General features: G+C 38.8%; 1 protein-coding gene across 2 annotated transcripts in view; it reads left to right on the forward strand.

The window, feature by feature from the left end:
• Nucleotides 1-14777, forward strand: part of vri (nuclear factor interleukin-3-regulated vrille) — a 95527-nt gene that overhangs the window by 27301 nt on the left and 53449 nt on the right. Inside the window, exon 1 of one of the 2 annotated variants that reach the window (XM_083117458.1) lies at nt 14060-14408. The exons of the other annotated variant lie outside the window; for it this stretch is intronic. Coding sequence (XP_082973584.1) covers nt 14369-14408 — 40 coding nt within the window. The 5' untranslated portion in view covers nt 14060-14368. Of the gene's footprint in view, nt 1-14059; nt 14409-14777 lie in introns of those variants that run through there. 2 annotated transcript variants of the gene reach the window in all.

Below are 14777 nucleotides of genomic sequence, written 5' to 3' on the forward strand. Positions count from 1 at the left end.
ACACTTTCCTGGAAAAAACCCTGCGTGTATAATTCCTCGATTTTCTTTCGCTCATCCAACTGTCCTGCAGAGGAGATGGCTGTGTTTGATCACCTGGAAATTACGCAACAGAACGAAGCGCTCGGCAGGACCACGTAAGGCTGGTTACGGTTTCTGTTTCCTAAAGTCATCCCACGTTGTGTCCATTTCTCATTTCCTTCTCGCATTTACTCTGATGGCAACTTCAATGAACAAAAATAAATACGTATCATTCCATGGTCTCATTTTTTCCTTTATCCTTCATCGTTGTCATCCGTTGACATTGAACTTGCACAGAGCTTTTGCAATGAAATACCTGTAGCGGAGAGCAGAAGCTGCTAGAAATTATGTACGGTAACGAATGACAAATGATGAAACGAATTAATAATAAATACTAAATTAATAAAATAAATAATAAACTAAATAAATAATAATAAACCCCTTTATATCCCATAGCAATTTAGTCACGCTGTTTGGTGTAAATTATTCATTTTCCACTTGTACCAAATATGTATTCAGCAGTGGCGGCGATTAGGTTGCAAACCTAGGGGGAGCAAGGTGTCAAAACTGGGCGGGGCAAGGACAATTTACTTTCCCTTGGTAGATAAGGTTTAGCATAGTTCGCGGGAAAAATTGGCAAAATGTGGGGGGAGGGCAATTGCTCCCTCTGATAGTAGCAACTGTATTTTGTATAAACCAACCGACATCCATTTGTTTGGTGGAACCAACATCTGCGCAACATGATCACATTTGGTTTGCGATAAAAACCAGGATGTCCACAAACGGTCATCACACACATATTTTTATCTTGCCTTGTAAGTCGCTTACTATAGGCGCCACTGAGCTTACTTGAATTCCTTCCTCTTAACACCATCAAGAGGGCTATAGCGTTGTATTATGATACTTATGAGTTAGACCTTGCATGGATCTTTGCCTGCTCGGTAGCTGACGGCATTAAGTGGTCGACTCTTGCCACTGAATTTTCCGGGTGAGTATGGGTGTTTCTTGTGAGTGTCTCTTCATTAATTTCATCTAATCATCACACACCCTCAACGTCCCGATTAGACAAAAACGGAATAAATTCGATGTAAAATAACAGTATTGCAAAATACAAACACTTACATGGATATTTTATCTAATACAGAGCATACTGAAATGAATGGTGCGGTTTCAAATGCTAATAAAGAAATATTTCTCACGTTACACGGGTACAACATACACCATCAGCCGCTGCAACTGTCCAAGTTTCTTATGCGTTAATTACAATCCTTGAGTGTGTGCACCTGGGTCATACGACACACAAATCAAACTCATCTCAGACTCTTGAAGCATGTTGTAACGGCCTGCAGTGAATGCGTTATCCGATCAGGAAGTTCATGGATGGACGTGAGCAATGGTGGTGCATAAATTCTGTCTTTAACGAACCCACGAAGAAAGAAACCGCATGGTCTGTAATCACATATCTGGACACCTCAATGCGGAGCACACAGGAAGTCTTCTCCTGGTGCGACGCCAATTTGGAAACTGCCCCCCCCCCCCCACCGCAGCCTCACAATGAGCATGAGAAGAGAAATGTTGGTAGCCCATTTTCTTTCATTATTTTTTTTAATTAACTTTTGAAACCGTGCCATTCTTTTGTGTATGCCCTGTATTATGATTCAACCGAACATTGCCGATTTCCTCCTGGTAACTCTGGACACAAGAACTTTAATAACACTAAAAGAACAGAATATTACAAAATTCAAGTACGCCAAATGGATGCAATGTTTATGTGTCTGTATGCACATGTAGTAGCAATATCCGTCTATTGGCTGGCACTGAATGTAAACAGAGATTGTAATGAAAACACACAAGTTAATGTATAACATCTGGAGAATTCAAATTTTCTTAACGAAAAGAAAAAACTTGTCCTTGTTACAATGAGAAAATTAATGATCACCCCACGTCACACACACGCGCGCACATTTGTTACGTACGAGCATATACTGTATCAGAAAATTATTTTTGTTTAAAATGTTAATATTATTTACGATTTTCTCTCTTTGTTCTATCTATTTAACAAGCGTTGGAAATGAAGACCACCACATTCGTTATTGCCCTTCCATCCCCTCTCGCCCGAAACGCAGTTTTTATTTTTCCCGGTAATTCCCCTATATTTAATATCCTTCCCTCGTTCCGAACAATGACACATTCTAGGGAGTTTCCTGTGTTGTAATTCAAGGTTGTGCAACTCGAAATCCCTTTTCAGAAGCTGTTACAAATATGATTGTTATTATTGGTACTAACGCGTCCCTTTATCTTTAACGACAGATTTAAATGTCAATACGGATGCGTACTTCTAGAAGGTTATTGTCCTCAGCTCTGACCAAGTTTTGGACCGGAGAAAGTTCCGCTGAAATCCGGTCCTTCTGATCCGGGAAGATTTCGCAGAGTCATTGGCGATTTAGTCATCGGTGGAGCTTACATCAAACCACTCCCTCCCACATTGGCCGCTAATCCAATGTTTCGAAGTCAACATACGTAACTTCCCGGCTTCCACAAGGGTCACCACAGCCTTCGAAGTGAAAGGAGGAAGTTCAGATGAATTGAAGGTCTTTATCCAGTGGATACCAATATCGGAGGGTGCCATTTAATAGTGTTCACGCATGTCATGTTATGCTATGCCATCGAAGGCCGAAGTGCGAAAGCAGAAAAAAATCTTTGTTAAGCGTTACTTGACGTGTCGGGTGCTTTTCAGTGTTTAGTATTACTCATCCGTGATATTGGAGATGCATAGCTTGATTTTCTACCGGCAAGCAAAGTAAAATTTAAACTATGAGACTTTAACAAACCCATTTACATTGCAAGTTGAGCAGATCGGCCCTACCGTATGTAACTCTTTGTTAATGGTGCTTGTGTGGAGAAGAATGAAGGATTGGGGATGGTACCAAGACAAAATGAGACTTGTCAGTCTCGTCTGGTCTTGTCGCTGAGATTTGTCTCGTTATCGGTCTCGTGACTCGAAACATACAGTATAAACAATATATATCTAGCCATGCAGAGGTCGTTAAAGTCAGTTTCTTTAATATTTTCTGTTCGATGCCTCATTTCGAGACTACGAACCCTCGGAAGAAAACGGAATTTCAGCCTCAAAATTTGTGAAAGTTAAATATTTTAACAGGCTCACTCACTCTGTGAGATTTGTGTTGTGTCCTCCATATATGTTTGTGATTCACCCTTCATCCATTTCATCTTATCACCATTCATCTCCATCGTCACCATTAGCCAACAATGTCAGAAATACGACGTTAAATAAACGAAATCAATCAATCAATCAAACAATAGTTTTGAGTGGAATTATGAATTGAATATTTGAGTGTAATACATACATTCCATTATGTTCTACAGTAAAATTAATTTCAAATTGAGGGTTCTAACCCCCATTACCCTCCCCCCCCCCCCCCATTGGGTGCGTCCATGATGTCAACGCACTCAAAACTACAACATTGACAAACTGAATCTGGGTTTTCAGTGTTAGTTTCGGATCTGGAACTGAAAGTTTCTGTTGCACACGGATCCGTACCTGTTCATCCCAACACTGGAGTGCATTTGTAAAATAACATGATCTGATGTTACTTCATGATACTCCACTTCGTTCACAATCTACATTTTGTCAAATTGAATCTTTCATTACTGCTTATTTTCAAGAAAGAAGTAACTAAAAGAATGTCAATTTCAAGAGCAGTATTCATTTATTTCTTGTTGTAGCACGATTAAAATGTTTGTGAATTGCCAAAACTTCCGTGATTTACATTTGCGGATTATGATGTCATCTCAAATCCATAACCTTCAGAAGTGATTCATCGGATTCACTTGTAACCTTCATAAGACTTGTTATGTTCGGACACAATGCTGGGCCTCCTTTTAGGTAGTACGTACTTCTGATATATTAGCACTGGAAAAATACACTTGGTTTTATTCATATCGAATCTGCGTGAAGTATAAGTGAGTCTTCGAATGTGGACCAAGACGAGAGGTATTCATTTCAGAGGCCATAAGATTTCCCTCGCTGTACTGTACACACAATATCTACGCAAACAACCTTGTAATAGCAGAGAATGTATTTCAAATACTCAAAATACAGTAGTTGCTGGTAATAATTTGCTTGATTTCGTTGGTTTGTACTTATATTTATGTTTTAGTATTGGATTTATTTTAGTCATGAAGGTTATGTTATGGTGATGACGATGAAATTGATGAAAAAACAAGAAATGTTTATTCCTTACATGAAAATCGAACCAAGGATCTCTATTCTCGCTGCACTTGACAACAGATAATTTACACAAAAGAATCGAAATTGTTGATTTTTTAAAAATATATATATTAATAGATATGTGTAACGGAATTCATATGCGTAAAATTTTTCATTGCAAATATTGGATCAAAGGAAATTTTCATTTATGGCAGCTGGAACTTCTTTGATGGACTTGCATTGATTGATTGAATGAGTTGCTGTTTTAAGTCCACTTTATGCACAGTAAAGCTAATCGAGACTGGACCTACAGTTTAAAGTGGGATCCGAACCACTATGTGCCTCCACCGGGTATCGAACCCGGAACCCCTTGATTACAAGGCGACATTGATGGACTTGCAGTAACATACCAGCAAAAAGAAGTACTTTGTTAGTAGTGCCAGCGTATTAAGAGCTCGATACATGGTCTCGCCACCAAAAGTTCTGGGTTTGAGCTTAGCATATGCGTGAGTGGGTGTTCTGGTTTTCCAGTAATAAACATTCATATAATCACAATGATTCGGAAGAGGTGAGAAAGAAACAAAAGTAAACAAAAATCAAACGCATTTATTCCTATTTATTAGCATAACAGTCTTACTTCTAATCGCGAGATTGTTACATAAGTAACTTTGCATAGGCCATAAGCCCTTGTATTCTTCAGTAGGTCGTTTACCATTGGCAGTCATTGTGATTAGGCCTACCTTTCCTTTAGACGTATATGATGATAGAAGGTAGCAGAAAATCAGTTGATATGGTGGTGGGAAAGAGTAGTTGGAAAGGTCTTGGATTGGACACCGAATTTAGAGGAATCAAAGAAAAAAAATTAGATTGAGCTGAATTTATCCATAGCTTTGCTCGTGATTTGACGTGTGTCTGCTTCAAATAAAAATGCAACATCGGGTTAAATTTCAGCTCGTGGCCTAATGTTTAAAAATATCGTAGTATGGTGACAGGTAACGCAGATATGTACAACCTCAAACACACCCAGAGGGAATAGTTTAGGTTTATTCGGCTGAGGAAATCAAAATTACTCCCGAAGATCAGTGTGAAAACAAATTTTATGTTGTTGTTGGAGAAGTTATATGGAGCTGATTAATAAGAAAATGTAATTGTGTGTTTTGGGGAGCGGAGTTTAAAGCCCTGGACCAATTTTGAATCTACTCTGGCTGTAAATCAAACTGAACTTTTAGATTCTAAAATGCTCCACATCTAAGCGGAGCTAGGGAGATGTCAGGGTGTGCTTGGGTGGCCATTTATATATATCAAATATTCTTCTGTCGGAAAATAATAATAATGAGTGAAATATGAAAGATGGTCTAATATCGTGTATATTGCCACATGTAGATGTCTAAGATGAAAGTCCACTTCCTATTATAATACAACTATCATTCCTTCCACAACACATCTACAAGTAGCCTTGGACGATATGTATCAGTTCAGATCGCTTGTGTGTGTTGATATCAATAATTGTGTCCACTGAGTATTACTATTATTATTATTATTATTATTATTATTATATTTCCACCCCTAGACCGCAGTCCCTGGCGCTACCTATGATCCCTAAAGTAAGTTATTTGAGTCTTTGTTTCGTAAACAAATAGACAAAAGAAAATATCGAAACGATTTCAAGTCTAATGCCACGAGAAATGTACCTTAACGAGGTAAAAGCGATAATAATTAGGCCCATGACTTGAATTGTTTAATAACCCGTGTAAGGACAACAGAAGACTTAAGTCTTTTTTCAAAACTTACAATTATTTTCAGAAGAGCGTGTGACATTGGGAGGGTGCACTGCCTTGTTTAAAACACTATTTACCGTATTTTGTAGGAAGTAAGTTTTTTTTCTTGCCTGGGGAGACTGACCTTCCACGGTCGCTCCTGGAATCTATGTACGTCACACATTAAAGTTATGAAACTTCAGGAAAGAGTTTGAGAACGGCCTTGCAAAAGTGGTTAAGTTGGTTGTTTTCTTCGGTACATAAGAAGCTCGATATTGACCCATTTTTTCTCTAATTTTTAAAACTTTTGAACACTTCCGCTCTGCCACACTTGGGAAAATTACATACTTCCGTTTGACAGCTAAAAACTTAATACCATGTACAGTGGCATCTACTTCGGTTTTCTGGTACAAGCTTTTGACTAATAGTTTACGTTTAGAGCTAAAAGTGGATAAGTTTGTATTTAAGTTAAGTTGGGGCATCAACATAGGCTATTTGCACCCTTCACACAGCCTGGAGACATAAACGCCGAGAAAAGTATTGCTGCGACAGATTCCTCGCAATATAAAACGACTGTTTCTATGAAAGCTCAGTCAATGCAATGCGAAAATCAGATAAATAAACCATAATACATCTGTCCTGCTAAGAGGCCTAAGCATGCATACAAAAAAATAAGATTCATGATAGGGCACAGTAAACGCAACCTGCAGTACCAATCGGCAAAGCCTCGTTAGCCTGCAATTGACTCAATGTTCTTGGTGCTGCGTGTAAGAGAGATCGGCTTGTTTAATCTGGGACAAGGAAAACATCCCGAGATATCAAGTTACATGGATTCCATGTGCATGCACCTACGCACTTTGTAGTATCAACAGCTTCTGTTTTTCTTTATTTATTTTTGCAATGACACCTTGTCTAGTGCCAATTGGAATTAATATCAAATGTAGTAGGTAGGGTGTTAGATGTCCTACATTTGGAATGAACTTGTATTTTTCTTAATTTACGACGTTTTTCTGACAGTTTTGACTAATGGCGATTGCAGGATGCTCATACCCATGTCCAGGCAGGATTCGAAGCTGAAATCCTCGCTATCGAGAAAATGAGTCAACCTCTCAGCCACCGAGGATGCTAATTTGAAACATCAAAATAGGAATAGAAGGATAGTGCAATAAATTAGATCTTTCGCATATTCTTGCATGGCTACATGACCACAGTCATATAATGTAAATTAATTTCAGTATTTACGTTACAAAGGAGAAATTTGTTCTATCTGCAATTGGGGAATTCTGGCTTTTGTCGTCAGCATTCGATGCCCACGACGATGTTAAAATTCATGACTTGTTCAATATAAAAGTACTAACTTCTATATTGTTATTATTAATTTGTGATGTATTCATTTCAGTAGTTGAATTGTACATCCAAAGATAGCAACTGGAATTTGAATAGTCTTTGTCTTTATTTGTTGCTATTGCATAACAGATACTGCATACCTAGGCACAAAGATTAAAACCTTCCTATCTCATTATCGGTGTTAACTAATTCAATAATTGGTTAGCTGGCCTTCGTGGTGGAGTGGTTCACTAAGCCAAAATATCCGAGGTTCGAGCCTTTATTAAGGCATGAATGTATCATTGTGTTCGTCCCATCGCTTATTTCGTCAGTTCATTATACATTATCGTCGCGATTAACTCAAGAGGTAAGAAACGACGTGAAATAACTGAATTAGATAGAAAGAAAAATAATCGTTATGATTGCAAGAGTACCCGCCCCCTCTCTCTCTCTCTTTCCTTTTTCCTCTTCATGAGAGAGAGAGAGAGAGAGAGGGAGAGAGAGAGTAAAGAAGAAAATTAAGAGAGAAGGGAGAAAGTCTCTCTCTCTCTCTCTCTCCCTCTCTCTCCCCCCCCCCTCTGTTACTACTCGTATATGTTTAAAGAGCTGACAAACCGACATTAGCCATTACAATACTTTCTTTCTAAAATTGGCATTATTTTCTTCAATGATACACAACCAAAGCCTCCGGTTGGCATATGGAAAACATACTTAAAAAAAAAACAAATTTCTAGAAATATATAAATTATACTTTTTCAAAAAAAAATATCGACTTAGTTTATACCTATTCTTCTAAATGATAAAGGAAATACATACGTAATACAAGCTAAATATATATATATATATATATATATATATATATATATATATATGTAGTTCGTACTACGTACTTATATTTTCAGTACCGTGACCAGTATTTTCTTAAATGGAATGGAGTAGGACCAAAAGAGATGAAATTTGGCTGAAGTGTTACTTGTTCCCGTCTATTCGCATAAAGTTCTGTATTACAAGGCCTTACACATAGGTGCATATAACTTTCATGAACTTCTGGGAATTATTCATTCCTTAGCCAAAGGCAGGAAGCTATAATTTCACCTTACGATATGCACGCCAAAAAAACATGTAACTAAAATTCGTAGATTATTATTATTAAGGTCATACCTTTAGTACAGGGAGAAATATGACTTTGTTTTGTACTTCTTGTGTATTTTCCCGTCTTTTCTCGTCCCCTCTCCAAGTTACACTTCATCCAATCTCCAAAAGCAGGAGGAATTTCTCTTTACTTTATGTTAATGCTCCCAGGACGTCGTTTATTTGTATGAACAAACTAAATATAATAAATAACATACATTGAATTGTTGTTTTATGTCCACTTTATACAGGCGCTGCATAATTTTGATCACACAATCTTCATCTAAACAGACTATGTGTAGTGTTTTACAAGTGTCAAAGTTTATTTCCCAAGTCCATTTTATGTTTAGATAGGCTTAACGGAATTGGACCTACAGTTTGAAGTAGGATCCGAACCGCATTGTGCCATCATCGAGGAACGAACCCTTGGTTACAGGACGACAGTGTTACCACTACGCTATTGTGAAAGGCTCTACATAAGTCTTTCTTATGCACAATCATAGCATGCCGCTGTGGTGGAGGAGATAGCTTTGTTCTGCCAAACTTGTACGGTTATGTCTGTTCTTCTAATAGTTTTTATAAAGATTGAAGTTTTATTTTTCACAAGTTTAAGCACGTCAGAGTTGACTACCTTGCCATAGAATGTTAGCCTGCATGTGGCGAGCTCTGCTATCTCCCTCGTGCTGAGGGTACCATTACATTCCTAGGTAAGCCGTGGTCAATATCTTGCTCTCCGTATCCATAACAACAGTCGATCTCGAAGCACCAGCATGGAGACATAAAGTTCGGTGATTGAAGAGGAAGTGGATCATGATTGATTGATTGATTGATTGAATTAGTTTATTTTACTTCGCGTTTTGTGCCTCTTGGCTAATTTGCGAAGATGGGGATGAGTGATGAAATTGATGAATGGACATTCACAAACAACCAAGCCCGAACGGGATTCGAACCCGGGACCCTTGGCATCGCAGCGCGACAGGGTCCGGCAGGAAGTGGATCAGAAAGTTACAGTGCATGGAGGCGTTTCATAAGACATCTCGGAACCGTTTCCAAGAAGGGAAGATATCTCTCCTGTTTACCTTATACCGTGATGAAGTACAAAGAAACTCCAATCCAGTGTTACACTAAATTTTGTTTTCGTGTGCAGGCCTTCAACTAATCTCTTACGTCACGTTCCATACGTCACTCGTTTGAGGAGAAACATTAGGCAGGAATCGTGTCAACTTACCGCTTGATATTGAACGAATTCCAAGAAGCAAACTCACGGTTATCTCCACGTGAGCTGCCTCACTATCTGTCCTTCTTTGTTGTCCGTCCCTCTTCTGCTTTTAGAACCTGAAAGGAACTTCCGTTTCAGGCGTAGAGAGAAAATATTTTTAAAATTTGATATCATTTTGGGAGTCGTCAGCGAGGGTAGTGGTTACTGCGCTCGGTATCCGATAAAATTGTCGTAGGTTCAAATCCCTGTAGCATCAGATATCAGTTTGAGTCATATCGCTGCAATTGCATCGGGTGCCACAACTGAATGCATTGACGAAGCGTGGACCTCCCCTGTAACGTAGTGTTAACTGTGTTGCCTTGTAATCAAAGTGTCCCAGATTCGGTTCCCGGTGGATGAGCATTCCACGGTGGTTCGGGTCTTACTTTAAACTGAGGGTAATTTCTGATTAGCCTAACGTTGGTGGCCGAGCGCGTGAAGTAGTAGCCTTTTGAACTGGTCAAAGAAGTGCACGTGTTCGAGTCCCGACTTTGGTATGGGTGTTCTTTGTGAGTGCTCTTTCATCAAATTTAATTTAATCGTCACTGATTCGTATCGTCGTGATTAGTAAAAACTGGCAGTAAAGCGACGTAAAATAACAAAAATACAAATACTGACTAACCTTTCTGAAAACTTATTGGCGCAAGAAGCTACCCTTCCTCTTTGAATCACAATTTCCTTCGAATGAAATGCACCAGATTCGTATCATAAATCAACGAGAAAGTGTTTACAAAAGATGTGCATTTGTGTTTTTCTTTTTCTTTGTGTTGTTTTTCTGCCTCTTTAAACTAATCGGGACGGTGATATGGCTTAGTTTACAATCAAGGGAAAAACTATTGTTTCATGAAAATGGTTTGGATGAATGGATCATGTCGTGGTACTGAAACTAGACGAGACACATGGATGGTACCGATACTACCTATGGGCAATCGGGACGAGACCGAGTCTTAGTGTCCGAGATTCTCTGTCTCGTTCGAGACGTTTGTAAACTATAATAGCTATATTTAAAATGCAACTCTACTATATGACTCATTCAGACATAACTCATTATTTAATATTTTATTTATTGTAATTGCAAAGTTAATTCAACTGTGAACTTGTGAAACGTGGCTGCATTCGGGATAAACTTAATTTTCTCGCATTCATAACGTCGAAACCAGACGTCAAACAAGAAAATGTTGTCAAGGGAAAAAAATCCATTAATTGCCTCTATTCATCGTGGAGGTTTGTGCTTGTACTACATATATTGTATATGTGTGTTTCACCTACGTCACAAACTGTTGCATTGTGGGATCGAGCAGCCATGATTGAGGCCGGTTCTTGTAAACATGCAGAATTCAAGCGGGCGGGCGGGAGATTTCAACCTTGTTTACGATGGTACATTCTGCAGTATTCGGTTGTTTAACAGACACTCACGTTTATCTTCCAGTTTTCGGAGAAAGAACAGAAGGTGCGCTTCACGCCACGGGACTTGATAATTGTTGATCAGAGAAGTGGTCTGGTTGGCGAAAGTAAATCATGACAACATTAATGAACAAAGTAAACATTACAGAGTATGCAGTGAATATTTCCTCTCAGGTAAGTTCATATGCCACCTTTCTCTGTGACTTTTAGTACAAATGGATCGAACTGGGATGTTTAATCATACTTGCAATAGTGTTTCCCTGTCTTTTGATAGAACGGTGCTGATACTTCCGATAAGTTTGACGATAAAAATGATAATCTTCAAAGTTAAATTCATCTTGATAATTGTAAGTTCGTACTTGATTATTTATTATATTTCGTTCGTTAACACAAACTGTTATTAATTGTTATTCGATCTACGAGAAAAGGTGCCGGTAGTAGGCTTTGCGTACTGTCAGAAAAGAAACACTGCTATCAAAGTATCCCAAATTGATTGATTGATTTGGTTGATTTTATTTCGCTTTTATGCCAGTTTTGGTTAATCGTGAAGACGAGGCTGAGTGATGATATGTTGAACCTGATAAAGCGAAACTCACAAAGAACACCCATGCTCAGGCTGAGATTCGAACCCAGAACCCCTGGCATCGTAGCGCGCTGTGTTAACCACTCCGCCACGAGACCGGTATAACCCAAGTTAAAACAAGGAGTGAAATTACTGTTTTGGGCACCTCAATATTTTAAATGACAGCGTTTGAACAAATATTTAATGGAAGCAGAGACTATAATGGCAGAACGTTGGATTTACAGTTAATCTGTACTGGATGTAAAACAAATTGATTCCAGGTAGCTGGGTTAAGTAAATAAACACAAATGAACTACAGTTGGTCAAAGGTTTAGGCCCCGTTTCATTTCGTTCTTGTCCAGTTCATATGGATCTACTCCGCAAGACTTCGCCATATCTTTTTCTGTTTGAACATATGAAAAATCACCGCTATTTCCAGATTGCACGACATTGTCATTATTTTTATGCAATGTTACAGACATTTTACACAGTACTACCAAACGTATAGTTGGCGCAGGTGTAACGAACGCTACGTGGTAGGTATTTCCTTGCAGATGACAAACAACTTGGCCGCGAACATGGCGGCGGTGTGAATCCTGACGTCACATGAAACCCACCTATATATTGCGAGACAAGAGACGAGATCGAGACTTATCTTTTGAGCGCGAGACGAGAAGGAGACTGACCTGACGCAGTTTCGTATGGTCTCGATAACACCCCTATTAGCTATTACTGTAAACATGATTATAGAATGTGATGTTAATATTCTTGCTTGCTTATTTTGAACATGAGATGAGGAATAATTGATACTTAATTCCTAGAGTTAGTTTAAATCACGTGCAAGGCGAAGGCGGCTCAGGGTAAATATCGTTCTGTCCCATCTCGCATAAGTTTGAACGAGTCGCTTCTCATTCTTGACTTGATACGTATCCACTAGATTCGCTAACATTCTCGTCTCGATTTCCAGATGATACCGAAATTAATTTCGAGCCCTATACCATATCAACATTTACAGAATATATTTCTTTACTGTTACTCCAAAATAAATTGCATGACGAATATAGAAAAATAGAAATATACTATGTTGCAGTCGAAATGTTCGGATACTTTCACACGCCGCCAATTTCAGAGAAACAGTTTCTGTGGTGGTCAAATCTTTGTTTAGCTGATTTTTTGTGTTTGCCGCGACGAAATGAACACCGAATTGAACAAGAATTGCTCAACTGTCGTTGCTGTTGGAAGATAACATTTTCTTTGAAAAAGTCTAGGATTATTTCATAACCACTTCATGACATCGTAATCGATCCAGAGCTCCAGAGGCTCCAGAATATTTACCTGCATGTAAATGCATAGAAGTAGTGGATCGTTGCTCACATTGCTCTTCAAATTAAGCCGCTGTTGGGATAAAGCTCTAGTTACAACAATCTTTCTTGTACATCTTGGATTTGTAATGCTTTTATTTTACGTCCCCCTCTTTAGGCTAAAAGAGTCGATGTGAATGAACTGATATTAGATAAAATTGATGAAAGGACATTCGAAAAAGAACACTGCCCCCCAAGAACACTGACCACTCAACTCCTTCTACCACCGAGGCGGTAACTATGATTCTTGATATCACCGTCGCGGCATTCGCAATTCGTCATTTATTGTCGCAATTACAGTTACACCACATAAACTATTGTGGAATAAGATAATCAATCAATAAACAAATCTGAAGCGTTTCTAATCTTGACTTCACTCTTAAGTATTATTTCATACAACATGATTGCTATAAATATACCACCGCAAACAATAATTGTACGAATTGATCGTCAACTTCATTGTAAAAATCGAGATTTCCACAATATTACGTAGATTTACCGCTTAAAGGAGCGTGTGTTATCTTCGTTCCCATTTCTCTGTCAGTTTCGTACAAAAAAAGCAAAGGAGATAAAACGTAATTGGGTCAATGTAAAGAGTAACATTTGCTCAACCTATACTCTCTGCTTCCTTATCTAAGGCCTGTTTTTTTCTTCGAACGGAGGGAAAAAGAAAGAGGATATGTCTTCGGATTCTTTTTCTTTTAAAAAAAAGGGGGAAAAAAGTTCCTCCAAATTGATTCGTTTTGTAAGAAAGGGCGAGAGAGGTTACCGAAACGAGTAACCTCGTTTTCGTCTGCGAAGATGCACTCGTCGCGGGAAACGACTCTTGTCGGTTCCATATAGGCCCAACACAAACTCTAACCTTCACACACAGAGGAAGTCGGAATAGCCCACTTTTCCTCGGCTTCCACGGTCGGAAAGTGGGTCATTGTCTTGGTATTGAAAGTTAGTAGCGGGAAGTGAAAGAGACTCCGCGGCTTGGAGAAGTCACACTAGCTTGGTTTGACTCGGGACGGCACGGTCTTTCAGTTTTTCCTGTTGAGATGCTTTCAAGGTTTAGTCATGTTACCGGCACGATTACTGACCAGTTACGTCAGTTGTGACCAAGGATTAACAGCAAATCCAGCAACGTGCGATGTTCGTTACATTCGTGCTTAGCTCAGTTTAAGCGAACTGTGGTGTTTTTCCCTCTTCGAGTAGTTGTCCGAAGACACAAACTTTAAAGAGACAGTGTTCAAGTGTGGTGTTTTTAGTGGTTGCTGTTTCGTGGATTTTGTTTTTGTTTTTATTTCAAGAAAAGGGAGTCACCTTACTGGACTCATGCATCCAGAGGGTGGCCTGCTATTTCCAGCAAGGCCAGGTAAGCGACGTTTTTTTTTATTTACATTGTCCTTTAAATTAGTATATTCCGCTATTGAACGTAATTTCGTAAAGAGAGAGAGAGAGAGAGAGAGAGAGAGAGAGAGATCTATGGTAGTCCTGGCTTGGCCCATACTCAGCTCGAATCGGCTGATGTGTGGATGTTTGAAAAGGACCTTTGCATTAACTTTGCTTGTACTTCTAATACCATGAAATTATTAGATCTGCTTACATATAGTATTTGTGTTCACTACCGAAAGAGAGAGAGAGAGATTTTTAATGGCCAAGTGGTTACCGTTGTTACCTTGCAAAATTAGTGAGCTCCAGTAAATTATAAAGTTAATACCAACAGCTTAGTTCAGTTCTGTAT

Source organism: Lepisma saccharinum, chromosome 2 (genome assembly GCF_977018435.1).
Source record: "Lepisma saccharinum chromosome 2, izLepSacc3.1, whole genome shotgun sequence".
NCBI classification, from domain to species: Eukaryota; Metazoa; Arthropoda; class Insecta; order Zygentoma; family Lepismatidae; genus Lepisma; species Lepisma saccharinum.